The following is a 22,790-nucleotide window of genomic DNA, read 5'->3' as shown; positions in this document are numbered from 1 at the left end:
ACAACCAGCCTCTTATTCTCAATTATGCTGCAAATTTTCCACAGATTACAACTGTCTTTAGTACATTACACCCAAAATGTCACAGAATTGGGCAAGGAAACTTTGAATGGTGTTTTAAACCTGAATATACAGAAATGTTGTGTATAACATTTTTGAGAGTTGAAAAAAATAGTTGTAATAATGTCCCATGGCAGATTTAAGCACAGTAATGAGCCACATGGCCCACCCAAATATGACAACCTAGATCACTTCAGGACGCTGCAATCTCAGTAAGTAAATCACACACACTTGTACGTCACAGATCCTGATCATCATAGCTGTTGTTTTCTGCTCTGCAGAGATCCTGTTTCAATGAGCTTAGCAAACACAAACTCCCAACTACAGTTAGATTCTGCAAGTATGGAGACTGCAAACACTAGGGGCATAAAAAAGGAACAAGTGGGTTGCCTTAAAATTCCTGATCCTTCCACCTTGTCTCTCTCCCAGAAGCGAGCCCCAAGATAACTTACAAAGAATGATAGAACATGAGCATTAAAAACAATTCATAATACTGTAAATTACAATATTATAAAAGCAAATAAACATATCAATAATTGAAAAGATTATAGATACTGTACTAGATAAAACATCTTTAGAACAATTAAAAATATAATAAGATAGTAATTCACACAATAAAAACTCCTTCTATAGCAACATTGTACTTATTAAAAGTCTGCATAAAAAGAAAGGTCTTTGCCTGCTGAGGAATGTACAGAATGGAGGGGGGCCAGCCTGGATTCCCAGGTAAAGAGTTCCACAAGCCGAGAGAAGATGCCAAGAAAGGCCTCTCTTGTATATTTATATATTTAAAATATTTTTACCCCGCTTTTCTCCTTGAAAAGAACCCAACACAGCTTGCAACACTGAAAGGCAGCATTTAAAGTTGAAAACAATGAGTGCAAGGAGGTGTCTTACATCATTAAAGGCAATATTACAGCTAAAGATCAATAAGTATACACATTTAAAAAATGCAACAAAACTAAGTAGTACCAAAAAAATGTGTAACAATTCATCTAAAAATCACACACCGAGGGAAGGCTTGTCTGAAGAGAAAGGTATTTGTCCGCTTGCGGAAGGACAGCAAAGATGGGGCCAGTCTGGCCTCCTGTGGGAGGGAGTTCCAAAGTCTATGTCTCCATCAGACACTCATTTCACTTGGGAATTCACAGCAAAAAATTCAGGGCAAAGATTGTAGCTTCTAACACCATACACTAACCCCAGGAGGACAATCCGTCATTAACATATTTAAAGATAAGCTGCACAATGGGTCACACAAATTCACAAACTTGGCAGTCACTAACCCACAGGTCCAAAGGGAGGGGCCTGGGATACAATTTAGATATTTTCTTACATCTAGTAGAATGACCCATCACGGGCATCCATTAACCAATGAACTTTAAGATTAGGGTTCAGGAGACCAATAGGGGATGCTGTGCTTATTGTACTTTGTGCAAGAAACTTATAAAATGCTTTACCAAATGAATGATGGGGCTCCCGGTCTGCCTTTTAGGGACGAAGTCCAGCTATATGTTTAATAAATTGGTTTACATATAGACTGATCGATGCACGGTCTTATCTGTTATTCCTGCCGGAGAATCCGACTGAAATTGGGTGGTAACAAATAAGTTGTGTATTTGTGTGATCCATTGTGTATTCAGTGTGCTTATCTTTAAATATGTTAATGATGGATTGTCCTCCGAGAGCCATCTGGGGTTAGTGTATGGTGTTAGAAGTAACACTCTTTGCCCTGAAGGCACTGTGAAATCCTGAGTGAAATGAGTTACATTGTTATTCTAAGTTAACCTTGAAGGGGAATGCACACAAAGCTGAGTGTGTTTTTGTCTCCAAACGGGAGGGGCGGGAGTACCAAGCGAGATCCAATACTTTGAGATGAAATGAGGATACAAAATACATTGACTACAGAAAAAATGCATATGAAGTACAGATACAAAATGCATATAGAATATCATTATAATAAAGAAATAGTAAGAAATCATATTTCAATTACAGGTACAAGGTATGATTACTTGTGTAAAATACTGATTATGAATGTTAGGTACATGTGAATCAAATAGCATGTGTTATCTTAAATTGTAAAGCCGGTACTTCGTATATGTTATATCAGAACCTCATCTTTGCCCCTTAACAATAGGACAAGTCTTTGAAAGTTTATTTGGTTAAGATTAGACAGATTTAAAAGTGCTAAGAAATAAATAGTTGAATAGATAAATACCTTGATTAAAGTGAATCTACATAAGCAAACATAAATGTATCCAAAGCAACGTTTATTGAATGAATAATAAAACACCATCCATGATTTTCTGTATATGATTTACATATAAACACATAAATAAACATTGTTATATTGAACAACACTGATCTAATAGTCATATTTGGTATAGAGAGGAACAGAACCTCTGGTGGCAGCGAAAAAAGGTGAAAGTACATGTCATGTCCGAAAGGGAAACTGGGTGTGAAGAAAAACAAACAGGGGAACTGGGGGTGAGTGACAGTCTCCATATGATATGGATCACAGTAGGGAAAACTGCCCTACATGCTGAAGTGAGGGTATCCCGGGAAGAACGGATACTGATAGTATTGTCCATATGGAGGCATATATCGAGGTGGGGAGGTATGCTTCTGCTTCTCCTTATGTTTTCAGGGAGATTCCTGAGAAGATTCCGACTCCAAAAGTTGAGATTCAATCGCCTGCCCTGATGCAAGATGCTGGTTTGGAGCCATAAAGCCCTAAATGGCTTGGGGCCAGGATACACAAAATACTACCTCCCCCCAAGAAATATGTTGGTGGGTACATGAAGCAGCACCTTCTTTGTAGCAGTACCTAGACAGGGAAATGCCCTGCAAAAAAAGTTAGATTGGTACCATCTCCACTGAGCTTCTGATGGGCAGCTGAAACTGTTACAAATGGCCTTTGGACTCTAGGACTGGATTATGTTTTAATGGCTTTTACAGAATGTTTGAATCCACTTATAAAGAATGTGTTGTTGTATAGTAATTTTCATGTGTTGTAAATTGTTTAGGATGCCCTACTGTGCAGAAAGGTGACTAAGAAATGTTTTCAACAAAATAAAACGAGCAAACTTGGTACTGCTGCATTTAATTGACAAGATCTTTTGTGGAAAAGATCAACAGTAGGGTAAAAAAGAATATTCAGCGTCATCAATGTACTGAACTATAGGACATGTTTAGCTCTGTGAATATCTTTTGTCATTATTTATCACTTTTTAAACATACTACAGAAGTGTGAAACAATTATTAAGCACTCTAAATTGAAGATAATTTCTGGAATTTGATTTAGAAAGGCCAAACAAATGTGAACAAGTTTCTACAGAAGCATTTTTCTCCCTATACTTTCAGAAAAATAACTGAAAAGCTATTTTGGAACTTCTCGTATGTTTAAGCTGTTTACATTTTAAGCTCAGATGAACTCTGCCGAACTGAAAGAGAGATCAAATGTACTCTGATGGAGAACAAGAAATACTGCAAGGGAGAAATAGAAAATGAATGGTATAAAGATTTTAGGTTTTTAGGCAGCTGGGAACCTCAGCAATTCTCTAAGGATCAAAGAAAAAAAGAATCAGACAGTTCTATATAGACTCAGCAAAACCTGGGAGAAGTATGTTTTACAGATAAAGAATAAAATTGGCTATAAATTACAAATTTCTTCATAGATGTACTGCAGGGGATGGTATAGCTTTTTATTTAAAGGAGCTGAGTTTCTTCACATCTATAATCCTTACCCCACTAGGGTTTGTGGGCAAACTATGCTCCAGATAATTGATGGGCACCAACGTGGTTACCTTGGAAAGACTGGGAACTGAGCGTGAGGAACATAAATTTATTAAGCAAATAAAATTAATGCAGAAATTTTCTCCTGGGTGCAGAACTTGGCTATGTAGAGCCCCTTATGAGCAGCAGTAGTTCAGCAGGACAGATAAAACAATTTCTTACAGCTAGTTCTTTACTACTAGTGAATATTAGCATGATGCTAACACTTTGGCAAGTGCTATAATATAAAGGCAGTACAGATCCTGCCAGAAAATTTGACACAGGTGTTAAAAAAGAAAAAGGGAAAGAGGAAAGTGTTCGTTTCTACAGAGACATTAAGACTGCCTAACTAAATGGTGGCAGAATTCTGCAAAGAGATGAAAGATGACAACAGAATCCCTGAGATGAATAGGCCACTATACTCAGGGCTGGAGATGATTTGACTGCGCAACAAGGCAAAGGGCCATATATTAACAATGTTGGGAGAGGAGAAGTAAAATGAATTCTAATATGACTACAAGGTAGTATAAATAAGAAGCGCACAGGATAGAGAAGAATTCAAGAAAGCCCAGGCATTCACCCTGATCAACAGGGTGGAGGGAGACAGAACTGAATGAAACAAAGTATATAAGGAGCCAAAGGCTGTGGAAAATAATCTGCTATTATTTCTTAAAATACAAACAGCAGAATAACCGATTTTATTTGGTATGAACTCTCTTGGATTACAGATGAAAGATAAACGGTTATCTAGTTTATGCCAAATAATATTTATTCAGAAGGTATTTTGGAGTTTTGAAAAGAAGGGGGGGAGAGATTCTAGGAATTAGATTATTCATTTAACTAGCAGAGTATAGGGCAGACAAAAAGAAAGAAATGTGGAGGGATCAGCCCAGTCTCACCAAATATCCTCTCTAATATGCACACGAAACTAGTACTTTGTATGGTAAAAATCATTCTAGAAGCATTTAAAGTAATAAAAAGGTACAGTAGGAACCCCCATCTGTGGGATCCGTATCCACTGATTCACTTACCCGCTGCCTGAAAATACTAAATAAAAAAGCCCAGTGTGTATTTACCAGAACTGGCCACAAGAGGGAGTCAGAGACCATGCCATGGATAACATTCAATAATTCAGTTGTGGTTTTTCTTGCATCCCTTGGGAGACTTTGAACTGATCCCTCACAGATACTGCAGTCCTACTGTATCTTTACTTTACTTACAGGAACCATCTGTACTTACAGTCAAATGAAAAAGAGGGGGAAATACCATATTTTCCCATGTATGAAACAACACTTTTCCCTAAAATAATTAGAGGAAAAACTGAGGGTTGTTTTATACACGGAAGGAGGCAGAGGCAAAGGAGCATTCGTACCTGCTCAGGCACCTCTTGCCTGCTGCCTCCCCCGCCCGCCCGATCACCTCCTTCACTGGGACTGACGGCTCACCTCCACCTCATGTCTGCATTCACCCCTCCGGTGGCGGAAGCAGCAGGAGGCGGGGGCAAAGCAGTCACACTGGAACAGGAAAGACAGAGGTGGAGGAGCAGTTGCCTTTAACTGCTCCTCCACCTCCAGCAAGAGTCAATATTAGGGGGTCGTTTTATATATTGAAGGGTCTTACACACAGAAAAATACAGTATTCTCCAGCATACAGGAGTGTATAAAACAACATACATTGTTGTAAAAACATAGTATTCTCCAGCATACAGCCTGGAAGATGGTCAAAGGAAGAGATTAGGCATCCTTCAATCTCAAGAGACTATGGTAACGTGCTCTGTATGGAGGACTTGGAACAGCGTCTAGTGTGGCTGAGAAGGCCAATTCGAGAGTGACAACACCTTCCACACTGAAGACAAATACAATCTGTCCCCTGTCCAGCTCCCTGATTTTGCTGTTTCGGGACTGCCTCTTTGTTTGGCCTGCTGGACAAGTGTTCAACTTCCCCTCCTGCCATACACAAAGGGTCCAGGACTCACTACAGTACAGGAGTGTGCTCAGGACACAGGCTCTGTAGAGCTGGATCTTGGTATATGCCGTAAGCTTCTTATTAAGCCATACTGTCTTTGTGAGTCAAAAGAACGTGGTAGCTGCTTTGCCAATCTGTTTATGCAGATCGACATCTAGGGAGAGAGTGTCAGAGATCGTTGAGCCAAGATATACAAAGTCATTAACAACCTCCAATTCTTATGTAGATGGTAATAGAGGGAGGTGAGTCCACACCCTGGCCCATTGTGTTTTCTTCAGGCTGATTGTTAGTCCAAAGTATTGGCAGGCCTTGCTAAAGCGATTCATGAGTTGTTGGAGGTCTTCAGTAGAGTAAGCAACAATGGCTGCATCATCTGCAAAGAAGTCCTGCATGCATTTCAGCTGGATTTAGGTCTTTGCTCTCAATCTAGAGAGATTAAAGAGCTTTCCGTCTGATCTAGTCCGGAGATAGACAGTTCTAAAAGCATGCTTCAGCATGACAGCAAAAAAGATCCCAGAGTCAGCGCGAGGAGACAGCCCTGTTTTCACTCTGCTTTGGATGTCAAAGGGATCTGATGTTGAGCTATCAAAAACTGCAGTGGCCTTCATTTCCTCATGAAAGGACATGATGATGTGACGGAGTCGAGGTAGACATCCAATCTTGGGAAGTATTTTAAAAAGCCTGTCCCTGCTGACCAAATCAAAGGCCTTTGTGAAATCTATGGAGGCCACAAAGAGTGACTGGTGTTCCCTACATTTCACCTGCAACTGAGGGAAAATACCATGCCAGTGGTGGATCTATTAGCTCAAAATCCACACTGTGATTCTGGATAGACTCTGTCTGCAAGCACCTGGAGTCTCTTCAGCACAACAGGGGCAAGCAGCTTCCCTACAATGCTGAAAGGAGAGATGCCACGGTAGTTATTGCAGTTGCCCTGTCTCCTTTTTTCTTATACAATGTGACGATGATTGCATCCTTCATGTCCTGTGGTACTCCACCTTCCCTCCAGCAAAGACAAAAGATTTCTTACAGCTCAGTGGTGATGATCTCTTTACAGCACTTCAGCAGGGATGTTATCCTTCTCAGGTGCCTTGACGGAGGCGAGGAAATCCAAGGCCGCTTTTATTTCTGATAAAGTTGGTTCGCTGTCCAACTTTTCAAAGACAGGCACTCAGTGTTATTTAGTGCCTGTTTAGTTACTGCATTCTCTCTGGAATACAGCTCAGAGTAGTGCTGCACCCAGCATTCCATCTGCTGTGCTTGGTCTTGGATGATCATGCCTGTAGCAGACTTCAAGGGAGCAGATTTCTTCTGAACTGGACGTAAAGCCTGCTTGATACCATCATACATTCCCCTGATGTTACCTGTGTCCACTGCTATCTGTATCTGAGAGCAGAGCTGAAGCCAATAATCGTTGGAACAACAAGTCGAAGAGCCTGCAAATTGTACTCACTAGGACAGGCTTTGTATGCTGCTAGAGCTCTCCTCTTATCCTCGATGGCTGGCATCAACTACTCCAAATGGGCTTCGAACCAGTCTGCTGTCTTGTTGGTCTTCTTGCCAAATGTGGACAACACGGTGTTATAAACAGCGTTCTTGAAATGTTCCCATCGTTCAGGTGCATTTGCATCAGCTGGGCCTGGAAGGGTTTCCTCAAATGCTTGGGCAAATCCCTCCACTTTTCTTTGATCGCGAGTCTTGCTGATGTCAATATGTGGTCTTCCTTCCTTTTTTTGTGTGATACAATCTGTTTGTTTGCAGTTTTACTCTACTACACACCAGGGAATGATTAGTATCGCAATCAGCACTCTGGTAACTGTGTGTGATCGCAATACTAGGAAGGCTAGAACGTCTAGTGAGGATCAAATCAAGCTGATGCCAATTCTTGGATCTTGGATGTCTCCAGGAAACTCTGTGTTGAGGCTTCGTATTAAAGAATGTGTTGCTGACACAAAGACCATAATAACAGCAAAACTCCAGCAAGCGTTGGCCATTTTTGTTCATCTTCCCAATGTCAAAACGGCCTAGACAAGTGGGCCAAGAATTGTGATCAGCACCAATTCTAGAATTAAAGTCTCCGAGAATGAACAGTGGTTCTCTCGGGGATTTTTTTGATAGTAGTTGCCAGATCATCGTAGAATTTGTCTTTGCCTTCTCTTGTGGATGACAGTGTTGGTGCATATGCACTAATGAGGGTGACCGGTTCCACTGATGAGTGGAGCTGCAGAGACAGGATTCTTTCACTCCCCACAGTAGGTGGAACAATGGATCTCAGCAGAGTATTTCTGATGGCAAAGCCAATACCATGTTCCCTGCTCTCATTCAATGGTATTCACTGTCAGAAGAATGAGAAGTTTTTTTCTTTGATAGATCCCATATCTGACAATCTTGTCTTTTGCAGTGCAACAATGTCCATCTGCAGTCTACTCAGTTCCATGTCGATGACAGCTGTCTTGTGCACATCGTCTATTTCCTGCAGGTCATCAGAAAAGCCAGGGGTCATTGTCCAAACATTCTAGGTGCCCAACTTTCTTATGATTGCTGCATGGTGCAGGGTTATCGATCTGCTTGTCGGCTTTCACCCTAAACCCCACACACCCCATGAGGTTAACAGACTGTGGCGAGATAGCAGTGGCTGGGGACTGCCAAGCTTAAGGTGGGCAGTAGCTACCTGGTGAGGTACAAGACCTCTCCCACCATTGGAAGTAGCCTCTGGCGTCATGCTGTATGCCAATAGAGCAAAGACTTATAACCGGTAACTGCTACTAGCCATGTTGTTTCGATGCTGTATGGAAAGCTGGATTGTCCTCTCCAGAGCACAAAGCCTGGGTAAAATAATATGGAGGATAGGCAGTTACCCAAGCAGCAAATCCCCCCTCTGCACATTGCTGAAATAGTCCAATGGAAAGACATGAGCCAATAAACTGGTTCCAGTGAGGTTGCAGGAGTTGCCAGAACGACAGGAACTGCCTCCCTGCAGTGAAAGACTGAAATTGGAGTTTTTCTTCTCCTAGATGGGCTGCCTTCCACCTACCCAGCCTGCTCCCTAATAGTGAGGAGATTAGAACACAGGCCTCCAGCTGCCGGACCTTGTCTTGCAAGAGGACCACCAACTAACACTTAGAGCATTTCTACCCAGGCACCTCAGTGGAAAGAAAACAAACATGCCACAGGTGTTACAAGTGCAACAGATACTGCACTCTGCATCTCGACTAATTAATCAGTGAACTAAATAAAGGGAAGAAGTCTGATCCTACCCCTAAAACTTTCCTGCCCCCCAGGTGTATGCAATGCTATTTGGCTTTCCTATTTACCAGATTAGAGTAAAAAATAGAATCAGAAAATTTCCTCTTCAAGAAAAGGGCTCAAACTTAGAGCTTCTGCCAGTCTACATTTAAAACCAAACCCCCACCCCCTCAGACCATGCGGTCAGGGAGAACAAAGGTCGGCCTAGCAGAAAATACCCTACCCCAAACACAGCTCACCTCCTGCCTCAGCTTGCTCTTCAGGAAAAGGGCTTAGAGCTACTGCTTGCACTCATTTAAAGCTAAAACCCCGCTCCCTCAGACCATGCAGTCAGAGAGAACAAAGGTCACTCTAGAAGAAAATACCTCACCAAATAAAATGTCCTCCCAAACACAGCTCACCTCCTGCCTCAGCTCCTCTTCAGAAAAAAGGTGGAAGAAGAGAGAGCTGTCAACAAAACAACGGGAGGAAAACAAACAGGAAGAGGGGTGGAGGCTTGCCTCAAATGCCAGAGGCAGGAAAGAAACTTTACCAATCGTTAGTGGTAAAGAACAATCATTTTCTGATGTAAAGCCCCATTTCACTGATACCCAGTGTTAGAGCATCCAAAACTGTTATTATCCCAGCAGAAAAAGGGGATAGTAATCTATGAATGTTCATGCCAAATAAAATTTAAAGGTGCCACAATATGGCTTTATCTCTGGAAACCTAGATCACTCCGAGATCACCATGCAACAAATACCTTAAAAAGTTAGCCAAATATTATACATATGTTATACACTTTTATGAGAGACCAGGCTGGAACTCAGTGAATAGACTGATCTAATACAGGTCTGGAGTGAAAACCTCTTGCTCTACTAGGTTATCAAAATTTTTTATCAGAAGTTATATTTTGTTCTTTGTCCAGTCTCAGATGTTTCCTCCCATAATACTTTAATACTCTGGCATAACAAAACAAGCCTTTCAAGATTTTATCCACTAAATAGATTTGTCTTAACCTACCTGATCTTGCAGAGACATAACAGGATTATTTTTGGTTGTGTTGATATGAAGAACATGATACTTGTTCCGTGCACAAAGGTCATAGGCAATGTTTGTAAAGGATGTGCTTGCAGTTTTAGGTACTCGGTTATAAATGATCACCACATTTTCATCTTCATCCAGGATGACATCTGATCTAGACCCATCTACTGTGTGACGCTGTTCAATTTCTCGGACTTCGTGTTTTGCTATAGCCCTTTCTGTAGAAATAAACAAATGTACAAGGTGTTTTATCAACTGAACACATTTTAATTTAAGTATTTATTTAATCAAAATTGAATCTTATTTGATCAAAATAGAATCTTCCTTAAATGTGTAGTTAAGACATGATGTCTAGAAACTTAAAAACTAAAGTTTCCATTCAGGGTTAATAAGGATAAGGAAAAAGCTGGTATTTTAAAAGAGTTTTCACAAAATAAAATTTCTCAATAGCCAAGCAAAAATTTTTTGCCATTAAATATTTAGCAGCTTGCAATGATACAGAGATAAAATGATACTGCGCATAATATTAATTTTTACAGAACATTAGCCACTGACCATTCATGGTTACGTCAATTAATTGCGAAGAGGAACTGAAATTCAGATAAAATGGATGTTGTGCTTATTTTAATTAAGCCCACTCCCTTGTGTATGATCTTTCAATGAATGGCTCTATAAAATCCAATTAGATATTAATTGCAAGTTTGATAAGAATAGACGTAGACACAGCTTCATCACTAAAGGTGCAAAGTGCCAGTCTTGAATACCAAAATTTAACAAACCAAAGGGAAAGACGTAAGAGAATCAGTTGCAAACCTTGATCTGAACACCATAGTAACTGGGACATTACACTACAGTACTGCATATGCCTACAGTAGCTTTCCAAATAAGTACCTCAATAGTAATACATAGCTACCTTAAATGTACCTTTTGTGTATGTTGCCTTTATAATACCTGGCTGGCCCCAAAGTAGACTGCCTTTCCCTACCACCACTACTTGCTGCTGCTTGACGACACGTTTACAACAGATGCATGCATTCCAGTTTCCATCCTTTTATTACACATCATCCTACTGCTTTTGACACCACAACCTCTCCAACTAGCTCCCAATTATTTATCAAACAAGTTAAAGAGTATAAACTTACTTTTAGATTTATAACTGTTTATTTCTTTGATTTTTGTGATTGTTTTGTTACTCTGCAATACAAAAGGAGGAATTCTTAAGATACTAGGGTAAGGATTTACAACCACTGGCATTTATTTATTTATTTTATTTAACTTATATGCCGCTCACACTACCCAAAGGTCTCTAATTTGTCTAATTTAGAAGGGGGAGGGGAAGATTTATTTATTTAAAATATTTTTTACCCCACCTTTGTCCTTAAAAAAGGACCCAAGATGAAAATGTGAGTGAGACAGGGAGAGCTGTCTACAAGTGATCAGGTTGGATTTCTTGGAAGAGCTTTTTGTTCCTCCACTGGGCACAGGCTTGGCGGAGAAAAAGGATGGGGGGATGGAAAGAGGGGGCAGAAAGAGAAGATGGAGCCCCATGCACCTTTGGTCCTATCCCTGTCTACTGCTGGTATGTAGCTCCTGATTATTATCTCTGGCCTGTGACAGAGAAAAGGTTGCCGCTCCAAAATTAGCAACAAGTCTACGTTTAGCACAGAAGTCTAAATAATAAAGACATTTTTTAAAAATAAGGAAAAGAAACATGGATAAGTGAACAAACACAACCAAATGATCATTTGAGTTAAATATTCTACACTGGAAATCCTGAGGACACAAAGGAAGCTAACAAAAATGTCTTCCTTCACAAATGAATGAGTTCTCTAAACTGGAATTAAATTATATTTTTAGAGCCATACCTTTATTACTACCAGCTGTCTTTCTTTGTTTTACCCTTCCTTCTGCATTTGCTTGTTCCCTGTGCTGCATTATATGTAAATGATTTAATTAGCTAACTGGCACACCTGTCAAGAATGTGCATAAATTCATTCTATCTAGATGTTGACTGAGTGCCACTGAATGATGTTAGATTCTCAAATCCTTGCATCCAAAAGCCTCTGAAGAAACATCAAGAATGTCAGAACAGCCTTCAATTACACTGTTTCAATACTCACGCATGCTTCATTCAAAATACTGTACAGTTTCTCAGTATTAACACATTCCTTTTGGTTAAATCTCAATACATGAAGAAGCAGAAACAAACAGCTAGATCAGGCAAGTTGATATATCCTAATTCAGAGTTACCTACACAATTTCATATACATATGTTCTCCAAGAGCATATTTATTAGACAGACTTTATAATTTTGCACTAGCCTTCTTCATTACAGGATTTATCAGAACTACAGACAAAGCATATTTAGATTACTAGGACCTTTTTATGTCAGCCAAAATATTGTAACCAATATATAATACAATACTGGAAAAAGTACAGCACACACTCTATAGTTCAGCTCCAGCATCTTGTACAAAAGTTACGAAACAAACACTGGGCTTGATGGCTTTTAGCCTTATTCTGAGAAATACATAAGCAGGTCTTTTTGTTTCCTGAAAAGTACAGCATATTTTAATCAAGATTTTACACATCAGGCCAGCTGAGAATTAGATATCTGCTAATGTGATACTGTTGTCCCCCCACCGCCAAACATTTTTTATGCATTATTCCTGTCCTTTTCAACTCATTCAATTTTTAAAACAATTAACAAGAACTCATTTTTTGTAGCAAACATAAGCTGTTAAATAACCAAGTGTATCTTACACTCTGACAGTGACCGACCTAAGGCCTCTGGAAAGTAGCAAGCAAAGTATGATGGCGATGTCATAGCCATTTCCTTGTCCACAGTAGCTGGCTGTCACAGCAGAATATACAGGCTCAATTTAGCAGTCATGGCTAAGTAGCCACTGACAGATGTAGCTTTACTGAATATGTCTGTTCTTTCAGCCATCTAAGCTTTTAGAAAATATATGTTTCTCAGTGAAGAGCCATCACATTTTCATGGATTCATTTTTGAATATATAGTTTTAAAACTCTATTACTATCCTCCTGAGTATGGCTGTATTTCATTAAAAGGGCACAGCTATGTGTAGGTTTTTTTGGTGTTTCCTAACAAGATTGTAGAACAGAGGGAAAGGCTGGTGTTAATGAACTAGCTAACAACCAAAGACAGCTTCAATATTTCCCTATGCAAACCAGATGTACATGAAATTGCTTTTGAAAATTATCTGTCTGTGGCTGAATTTAACTACCAAAAGTCTAGTCATGCATTTAATCAAACTGACGTATCTGAGAATTTAGTGTTGCAGGTTAAAGCCTAGGGTTATGTGTAACTATTTGCATGGCCAACTGTGGCAACTGCTGTCAACCAACCAGCTGGAGTCCAAGCACCTCTCATCACTACTGGCTCTTTCAGGTTAAACTGAAGAAACTAGCCTGCCATGCCAAGGGATTGGGGGAGGTACTAATGTCTTTCTGTATTACAGAACGGATTGATGAAACAGCTTATTAATTTAAAGAGGAGTCCTTGGAATCTGCTCCAAAGACAATATATGAAAATTAGAGATGGGGATAAATATAAAAATGGATAGTTTTTTCCAACAAAAATAGCTGATTTGTTAAATATTCGTCAATCCATATTCATAAAATTCTAAGTCCTGATGAATATGGCTTGATGAATATTTCCCCATTTTATTCGTCCTTCGTAATTAAAAAAACATTTTGCCTACCAGCTCCTGATCAGCTGATTGGCAGGCCAATAGGCAGCCCCCCACCCCCACAGCCTACACCCAACCCCCTTCCTCTCCCTACCTTAGCCCCCACCCTCACCTCTTTATCATAATTGTTGTTGCTGCTGCTGAGGCCACCATCAGGCCTCCGCAGCCACAGCATGTAAAAAGGGAAACTGGCTGCCTTTTGCAAAGATGGTGGCTGTGGCTTCATTTAGAGTAGGGAAGCTGCAGCTGCCATCTTTGCAAAGGGCAGCCTGGCAGGAAGGTGAGGGGGTTGCAGCAGTGGTGGTGGTGGCGGCAGCAGGGGATGGCAGTGGCAGCGGGGGGCAGGGCAGGGTGTTTTTTTAAAATAACCCCCCATGAATTGACAATTTTGGTATTCGTCGCTTCATGGGGGCAATTTCGTGCTTCGTGAGTCATCAACTTTTGACAACTCATGATGCAGGTTGATTTGCTAAAATGGTGAGTCATCCCCATCGCTAATGAAAATCCTTCCCAGTTTTCATTCCAATGGCAAGGAACAGCACTGATTCTGTGTTCAGAATCACATAGTTTTCTTTTAAAATCAGGGCTGTACTATAAAATCTGTTAACAGAAACTTTCCCTTTCTCCACAACTTTTAAAGAGGAATCACTTTTCAAACTGCTTTTTGAGATGATTTCAGCCCTAGAAATATAGTTTGAAATAGGAAATGCCTTGATATATCTGTCAGAAAACGTCCTTGTTTTAGGAATAGCATAAGACACAGTGACATTTACTATATTTCAGTCTGCCTTTCAAGACATAAATCTTTCTAAGGCAGCTTAGAAGTAAAAATAAAATGCATTAATAAACAAAATCCCAGGAATTCTTCCCAATTACTGTTATCAGTTGATCCTAGTGGAAGTGCAATCCCACTGCAGTGGGCTTTGGGATCTTTTTCATATTGGCAGAGTTGAGCAAACCAGAGCAACAGTAAGAGTCCAGGGAGAGAGGCAGATATGGAGGCTGAGCTTAAAAGGCCCCCCCCAAAAAACTGCAACATGTGGGTAAACAGGTGAGATGATAAAGAATATCTGAGTAGATGAGACAGAGTATGGTCTTCTGCTTCAACAGCACGAAATGTATTTTTTAAACACTGGTTAAATTTAGAAACAAGCATGTTAAAGAAGTAAATGATTAATTGACACCGGTACTTAATGACATGGATATATTAACAAGTACACTGCTCAGTTACAAAGTTCTGTGATTTCTACAAAACATTGCTTCCTTTCTAGTCAACGCAAACAATTTGCAATTCTTATAACATATAATTTGTGGCTCAAACCATGTTTTAAAGAAAGAGGATGCAAGGCAATGAGAAGAGCATGTGGATACTAACAGCTTTTTTAATGGTAATACTTAGAATCATAGAATAATGGAGTTGGAAGATGCCTATAAGGCCATTGAGTCTAATCCCCTGCTCAATATGGGAATCCATATCAAAGTATATCTGATATATTGTTGTGTAATTTTCTCTTGAATGCTTCTAGCACTGGAGTGCTCACCATCTCTGGAGGTACAGTGGTGCCTCGACTTACAAGTGTCCCGATTTACTACCAATTCAAGTTACGACCATCTCCGGCTGCAAAATTTTGCTTCAACTTGCAGCTGGCGCTTTGAGTTACTAACAGAAAAAAAAGGCAGGGAAGGTGGGGAATTTTAACTGCTTTCAGTCAACCGTTGGTCAGCGAAGAGGCTGCTTCTCTGTAGCTCTTCTGCCCCAGCAGTTAGAGAGTGTGGGTTTGGAGAGAGACTTTGGACTGCCTGGTACTGTACTGTATTTTTTTTTTGGCATTTTAGTTTTTTAAAAAAATTCTGCTTTTTGCCTTTTTCAAAACAGAGACACTGCCTGTTCTAGGTGACTATTGAATGTACAGGGTTTTCGCAGCATAGGTTTGGGATGGGGGGGGTTATGTTTCTGTGCTCTGATGCATCTTGCAGTGTGTAGTTGTAGCATTTTTAGTCCCTGCTAGAATGTTTTTTTTTAATTATTATTCTGTGGCTCCTAGGGTTTGTGTACTGTGATCTCTCTTTTGTTTTAAAAGGTGTTTGGTCTAAAGGGTGTTGGTTTAAAATGTGTGGGTTTAACATGTGTGGGTTTAAAGTGTGTTTTAGAGTCCAAAGTCTCTCCCCCAATTGTCTTTTTTCTCTATCCTCTCTTTTTGTGCTTAAAAGCACAAACCTTTATTTGAGGGGTCTATTTGCTGGAATGGCATTTTTTTTTTTTTTTGTATTCTGTGGTTCCTAGGGTTTGTGTACTGTGACCTCTCTTTTGGTTTAAAAGGTGTTGGTTTAACATGTGTGGGTTTAAAATGTGTTTTAGACTCAAAAGTCTCTCCCCCCCCATTGTCTTCTCTCTCTCTCTGTTCTCTCTTTTTTGTGCTTAAAACCACAAACCTTTATCTGAGGGGTCTGTGTGCCCCAGTGATTACCTTCTTTCTTTCCTCTTTTCCCTATTGTTCCCTCCCTCCCTCCTTTCCTGACCTTTTTTAAACCTAAATCATCTTGGTTACACGTGGGAAGTATTGGAGCACAAGGAATATGAATACCACTGAGACTATGGGTACTGCAGGAAATGCATGGAGATTACCCATTCTATGCAGTGACCTCCTAGGTACTATATTTATACCAGGGAAAGAAAGAGGAAGTACTCTATCTTTGCAAAGCTAAGACGCACTGTGCATTGACACTGTAGTAACTCTCAATATGTTTGAGTAGGCTCCATTGCAAATGTATATCAGGTCTTTTTTGATCTTTGAGATCCACTACCACAAACCAGTCCGTTTTTCTCCACAGGTGGATAATGGAGTCTAGGGTGACCATCCTGAAGCGTTTTGCATGAAGGTAGGTGTTTGGCTCCCTTAGATGTAAAATTGGTTTGATTCCCCTGTCTTTCTTTGGAACTGCAAAGTAGCGAGAATACAACTCACTTTTTATGTCCCTTCTGGGTACCTTTTGGATGGCACATTTCAGTAACAGGGTGCAAATTTCCTCTTTTAGGACAGGGCTGAAGACTGTATGTTTTACCTGTCCCAAAGGAGGATATTCTATTAGTTCCAGCTGGTATCCTGAGCGAATGATGTTTAGAACCCAGACATCTGTGGTTATATCTGTCCAGTTTTGTAAGAAGGGATGAAATTTTAAAGCTGGACATCTTCACTGGGAAGTATGTTAGGCATTTGAAAATCACTGCCTGCTGTAAAGAAATGGTTGCCATATGCCATTTAAAAAAAACAAAAATTAGAACTTGTCCATTCTTCTCCAAATTTGGCACAGAGCAAGCCTATACAGTCTACTACCACTCTGAAAACATGGATCCAATTTAAGATCCTACAGTATTTAAAAGTTATTATCTTTTGTTTGGGCAGCCCTCTCCTATCAGTAATTGCTTTAAAATGCCATCTGTATCAAAGGGGCACACTTGTGAACCTCTAATAAGTAATTTTGGAACATATCACTGCAAAGTCACTGGCCAATGGCCCAAACTACAAGAATGTGAAAGTCCTCTGCTTAATTTCTCCAATTTGAACATGACCACAAAAGCAGAATCTATTCCCTCTCTCTCTCCCCCCATCATCCTTTTAACTTCAAATAAGGCTGTCAGTACAGACTGGATTACAAGACATGTTGATTAACATAAAGCTTGAAAACCTCTTAAAATTTAAATGGAGTTGATGTTGCACTATAAGAACATTGTATATTGCCTTAGACCAAGGAGAACATTGGTTAATATAGTTCTGTTTGTTTACAAAGATTTGCACTGACTCTCTACAGTTTCAGATCTGCAGATGTTGAGACCAGAATCTGTGTATAAATCATATGCCCTCTCATTGAGCTGTGTCCCACCCCCGAGATTTTTAACACTGAAGTGTCAAAAGTGAATCAACAACTTTAGTTCTGAAGAGTCAGTGTGGTGCAGTGCTTAGAATACTTGACTAGAACTTTAAAAAATGTGGTTTAAATCCCCAGTTGTTTATGAAATTTGCTGGGCGACCTTCAATTGGTCATACTCTCTTAGTATGTATGATCTCTCTCACAGGGCTCTAGTTTTCAGAGAGGCAGCTATATTAGTCTACTTCAGCAAAAACAAAACAAAAACAAAGGTAATGGAACAAAACTACAAATGATGAGTCTTTATATACTATAAAAACACTGAGAGGCACCTAAATGACCATCAAAAAAAGAAAGTACATTACAATTATTTGTGTGTGCTACACAAAGTCAAGTTGCATCCAACTGATAGTGACCCTACTAGGGTCCAAGGTAAATAATTAAGGAGTGGGTTATTTAAGGTATTTAGGGAGATTCTTTTTATCAGTAGTACCCCTCTAGTGAGTTTCCACTGCCAAGCAGAAATCTGAACCCAGATCTCCAGAGTCTTTGCCCATCACCCAATCCACTACATCACACTGGGTAACGCTGTTTAATCAGTAAATAGTTTAGGCAGTCCTAATATAAACACTTCGGACATTTTTAAATACAGCACTTGAGTGCTACATCAGTTCTTCCTAGAGCATGCTCAAATAATATGCAACATGAAGCCCTATTTCAGTTCCAACTAATATATAACTTTTCTTATGGAGAAAGAAGTAAGTTATTCTCCATAGAGTGCTAATATGAGTTGTGCATTCTGCAATGGCAAATAGGTCATCTTTCTTAGCTATTTATTATGAATGTCTAGCTGATTTCTATGATAACAGAGATAAAGAACAACTATATTATTTTGTACTATTTTATCTCTAATTTTAAGTCAGATCTATGAGTTGAGCCAGGATGCTATTAGGAAAAAAAAAGGCCCCTCTCTCTCTCTGAGAGAGAGAGAGAGAGGGGGAGGGAGGGAGAGAGAGAGAGAGAGAGACATATGATTAAGCAGAGAATTAAACTGTAACCTTAAAGATTAAAAAGCTTAGTTCGTCTCTCTTTTGCTTCTGCATAAAACTGCATTTCAGCTTTCTAGGTACAGTGGTGCCCTGCTCGGCAACGATAATGCGTTCCAGCAAAATCGCTGTTAAGCGAAATCATCAAGCAGGAAAAAAAAAAACCCACTGAAAAGCACTGAAAACTGGTCAATGCGTTCCAATGGGGGAAATACCTCATTGTCCAGCGAAGATTGCCGATAGAGAACCGCCAATCAGCTGTTAAAATGGGAAGCCATTTTGTGGAGGGAAGCCATTTTGCAGAACCGGAAAGCAGCCATTTTGAGAAGGGAGGGATGCCATTTTGCAGAGCTGGAAAAAACAGGCTCCCAATCAACGTAAAGTGGATTTTCCCCATTGGAACCATCATTTTGCGATTGCAATAAGATTGCAAAAATGTCATCGTCAAGCGATTTCGACGTCATGCGGGGTAAGCGTCTAGCGGGGCACCACTGTATAAGAGCTCAGCCCCCTGTAGTCTGCTGTTGCTTTTTAAACCTGAAATTTTAAGAGATTTCATAGAATAGTCCTCAAAGATAGTCCAAAACCTATTCTAGAAGGTTTTGCACCCCTCCAGAGTTGGCTTTTGGAGTGCAGTGAAACCAGGAGACTGTCTCTTCCTACTTCTGCTGAATGGCACTGTTCTGCCAGTGGCGGTCCAGCCATGGATTCTACCTCATGGGGGAGAGAATTAAATGAACCAATTAGAAAAGACAGTGCTGCACTCAACTATAGCCAAATACTCTATGCTTGTTCACACAACAGCAGTTTACAGCAGGCTTATGGGCTGTGTAGTAGCAGCCATTGAGAGGAGAGTCGAAGTGAATGACTGATTCAATGGACTCCATTTCATTCCCTCAATGTTTGTTTTGTTGTGTTTTGAGATGCAAGTTAAATTGTATAAGTACCTGAATGGTTTCTGTTATATTCTTTGTTCTTCTCTCTTCTAAATAAATTATTGTCAGCAAATACTGGTAATTTCTTTAAAAGGTCAAAGGATTGGCTATATAAGTGCTAAGGATTTCAATATATTTGGGTACCAAATATATTTACTGGAGAATATTATTGGTAAATTGTATTTATGTACTGGTAAAATTTATTAAATTAACAGGATGAATAAACAAAAAAATTCACTTTCAGGAACATTTCTAAAGTGCTTTCAATTAATTATTACAGTTATATTTGTATTAGCTGGCACACTGAGGTGCTGACTGGCAGATTAATGTCATCATACTAGCATGAATCTATACAATTAGATGAAAAGACTACTACCCGCATACTCTTCAACAGCCAAATTTGCATGAGGCCATTATGCAGAGCCAGGGATTTGGGAGTTTAGTTCCTCACTGTGCCTCTTTGACTCTATGATCCATACTGTCTCTTCCAGCCCTGTAGTTCTAAGACAATGATGTTTCTTCAAATTACTCCATCATTTTATACCACAGCTTTCAAGATCAGGCACTTGCTCTAAACAATTACTGAACAACTGTGCCAAAGGCCAGAGAGCTCCACATTCTTTTCAAAGCTTGGAATGTTACATTTAAAAATTAAATAGTTAACAATTAAACACTGGATATTACATTTTTTAGGCCAACAGCAATGAATGAAATGAAGATATTTTTCACTAGTATTCCAAACCCCGCATGCAACAGCAATAGAGGTACTTTTTAAAAACCTGCAGAGCACTAAGACTGATGCATATACCACTCCAGTTCTACTGCATAACTATGAAAATAAACACTGGTGCAAAGACTGCCTTATCTCGATCTTTATTTGCAAATCTGGTATAAGTAATACTTTGCCTTCTGAAGGGGAGGTACTGTCCATGTTTTAATAGTATAAGAATGTATACAATTTGCTCCAAGAGCAACAGTGTGTCAAACTGCCACAAATCTTTTTGGGAATGTACAAGCTATCACATTACAGCTCACAGTAGTGTTTGCTGAACAGTTCTAGCAGCTGTTTTCCTTCTGGCTTTTAAAAAAAATTAAATATCAAGAAACAAATTGCCTTGGACCACAATAAGATCATAAACACACTAGTATCCAGTCTTACCATTTAATGCTAGAATGCTCATTCACAGAAATAATTAATGTTGTAGTCACTTTACTATAAATAGCATTATGCTAATAAATATTTACCAACAATGTCTAAAGTGTTTATTTTCTCAAACAGTGAGTTAAAACATCTTTAAAAACTAAGGCGAATGGCAATGTTGATCGCCTGTACATAAAATTATTTTCACACTCCAACAAACACACCTGGTGCTCTGTGCTACTGGTAGGCAAAGTCAGCTAAGACAACTCCAGCTGGACTTTGATATCATTAAATAAAATCTAATGCAGCAGCTGTCTGAAAATTAGATCTAGTAATGCTGAAAACCTGCTAGTGTTTCATTAGCGATAATCCATTAAAATAATTTGTGTGCAACAATAAGATGGTACAGGCACATTGTACTCTATATAAAGGTGTTAAATGGTTTAACTTAAAAGTGCTAAATAAGAAAATTATCCTTAATGCTAATGGCTGCTGGGATAAGTAGGATGACCTTCGTCTGTTCACCTTCTGGACAATTCTAGAAAAAGGAAGTTAAGACTTTTCTGTAAATGGTGTTCTTTGAGCAGTCACCCCGTATTTGCATATACAACTATGTATATGCAGGTGAGGTATGGAACTTTTAGGGTCTTAAGCATGTCAGAAATCCTACCTGCCCTCCAAACCCTGTGCCTGCAGCTGATAGAAACATTGCTATTATAGTAGAAATGGCAATTCAATGTTTGATAATCTCATTTACATAAACTACACAGTGATTATTGTTATGCAGCATGTAACGTTGCTCCACATGGTAGAATTTGTTTCTGATGAATTTTGAACTACGTCACTAATATTCAACAACATATAGTGTCTGTGCCAGTGTCTTTAGACCAAGGTGGCAGACAGAATGTGCCAATGACAGGAGGTAAAAGATACCTCCTATTCTTACTGATACTTCTGTCTCACAGTAAGAATTATGGACTGTGAGGAAGGATAACTGAAGTCACTAACTATAATTGTTAGTTGGCTGCCTGCAATGCTTCACAAAGCATGACCACCTGTTGAATCTTTCCTGATCTCTGTGTGATTCACAGTACATGGATATGCTGAATCAGTGTTCCTTTGAGTAACAAGTTCTGCATCTGCACTGAACCCCTGTGTAAAAACTGCAAAAAAGGGTTTTGCATTACTAGTCCTTAAGCTGGAAGGCAAAATTAGCCAGCACAGGATTCAGTGTGTCAGCAACAACTTTGCTGGTAGGCATTATTACTCACCAGGGGACCAGTTCAAAAGTGAACAAATGTACTATTTTAAATTCAGACAACAGTTTTCTTTTATGGGAAAATCTTAGCATGAACATATTGAATGATGTTCATAGGCAAATAGGTTCTCCTGATACCAGAAATAAAAATCAAGCTCTTCAGAATTCTAGAGTTCTGCAGTGGACCCACATCTCTAGAATGTGTTGCCAACTGGCATCTGTCAAGCCGCTTAATTATAGGCATCTACAAAATCCTTGAAGATCCATTGGCTTATATTGCCCTTTTTTGCATGTTTTATCTGACTGTTCTTTGATTTTTACTTGTATTTACGTGTTAGATTTTAGCAATTTATGCCGGTACGTCTTGGTTTCTGCAACACAAACCATTTCTCCTGGGTAAACGGAGAGACATTGGGTTGCATATTAAGTTTGTGTCCAGATAACCAGGAAAGGGCAGAACTGCCCCAAGCAGGAGTGTATACACATCAGCGCTCCCATGTAACATCTCGGTAGCTTATCCTAAAGTGAGACATGCAGAAGATCCAGCCTTGTAGCACTCCAGGCAGTCCAAGCCATATCCTTCATGGTTCCTGCTCAAGATTATTGCTGATCTTGAAACAAAATGAAGCAAGAGAACGGCTCACGCAGTGCTTAGGGTGTTGAACTAGAGCCAGGAGGATCCAGTCTGAAATCCAGACCCAACTTTAAGCTGGCTGGAAGCCTTTGGGGCCATGTGCCTTCATTTGCCTTACCTTGGTCTGGTAA

General features: G+C 39.6%; 1 protein-coding gene and 1 long non-coding RNA gene across 3 annotated transcripts in view; one reads left to right on the top strand and one right to left on the bottom strand.

Annotated features, from left to right (window-relative positions):
* Positions 1-22,790, bottom strand: part of HS2ST1 (heparan sulfate 2-O-sulfotransferase 1) — a 140,051-nt gene that overhangs the window by 33,027 nt on the left and 84,234 nt on the right. The window contains exons 1-2 of one of the 2 annotated variants that reach the window (XM_078392204.1): positions 11,205-11,978; positions 10,042-10,280 (exon numbers count right to left, since the gene is read on the bottom strand). In XM_078392204.1, the coding sequence (XP_078248330.1) occupies positions 10,042-10,280; positions 11,205-11,316 (351 nt within the window). In that variant the 5' untranslated portion in view covers positions 11,317-11,978. Of the gene's footprint in view, positions 1-10,041; positions 10,281-11,204; positions 11,979-22,790 lie in introns of those variants that run through there. The other variant, XM_020794578.3, reaches the window with a different exon arrangement.
* LOC140706678 (uncharacterized) lies at positions 15,084-18,852 on the top strand. The gene is made up of 3 exons (XR_013544506.1): positions 15,084-15,166; positions 16,611-16,658; positions 18,772-18,852. It is a non-coding gene; the product is annotated as an uncharacterized LOC140706678 (long non-coding RNA).

This window comes from Pogona vitticeps, chromosome 4 (genome assembly GCF_051106095.1).
Source record: "Pogona vitticeps strain Pit_001003342236 chromosome 4, PviZW2.1, whole genome shotgun sequence".
Classification (NCBI taxonomy): domain Eukaryota; kingdom Metazoa; phylum Chordata; class Lepidosauria; order Squamata; family Agamidae; genus Pogona; species Pogona vitticeps.
Note: the sequence above shows the minus strand (reverse complement) of the source record. Positions and strands in the feature narration are given on the sequence as shown.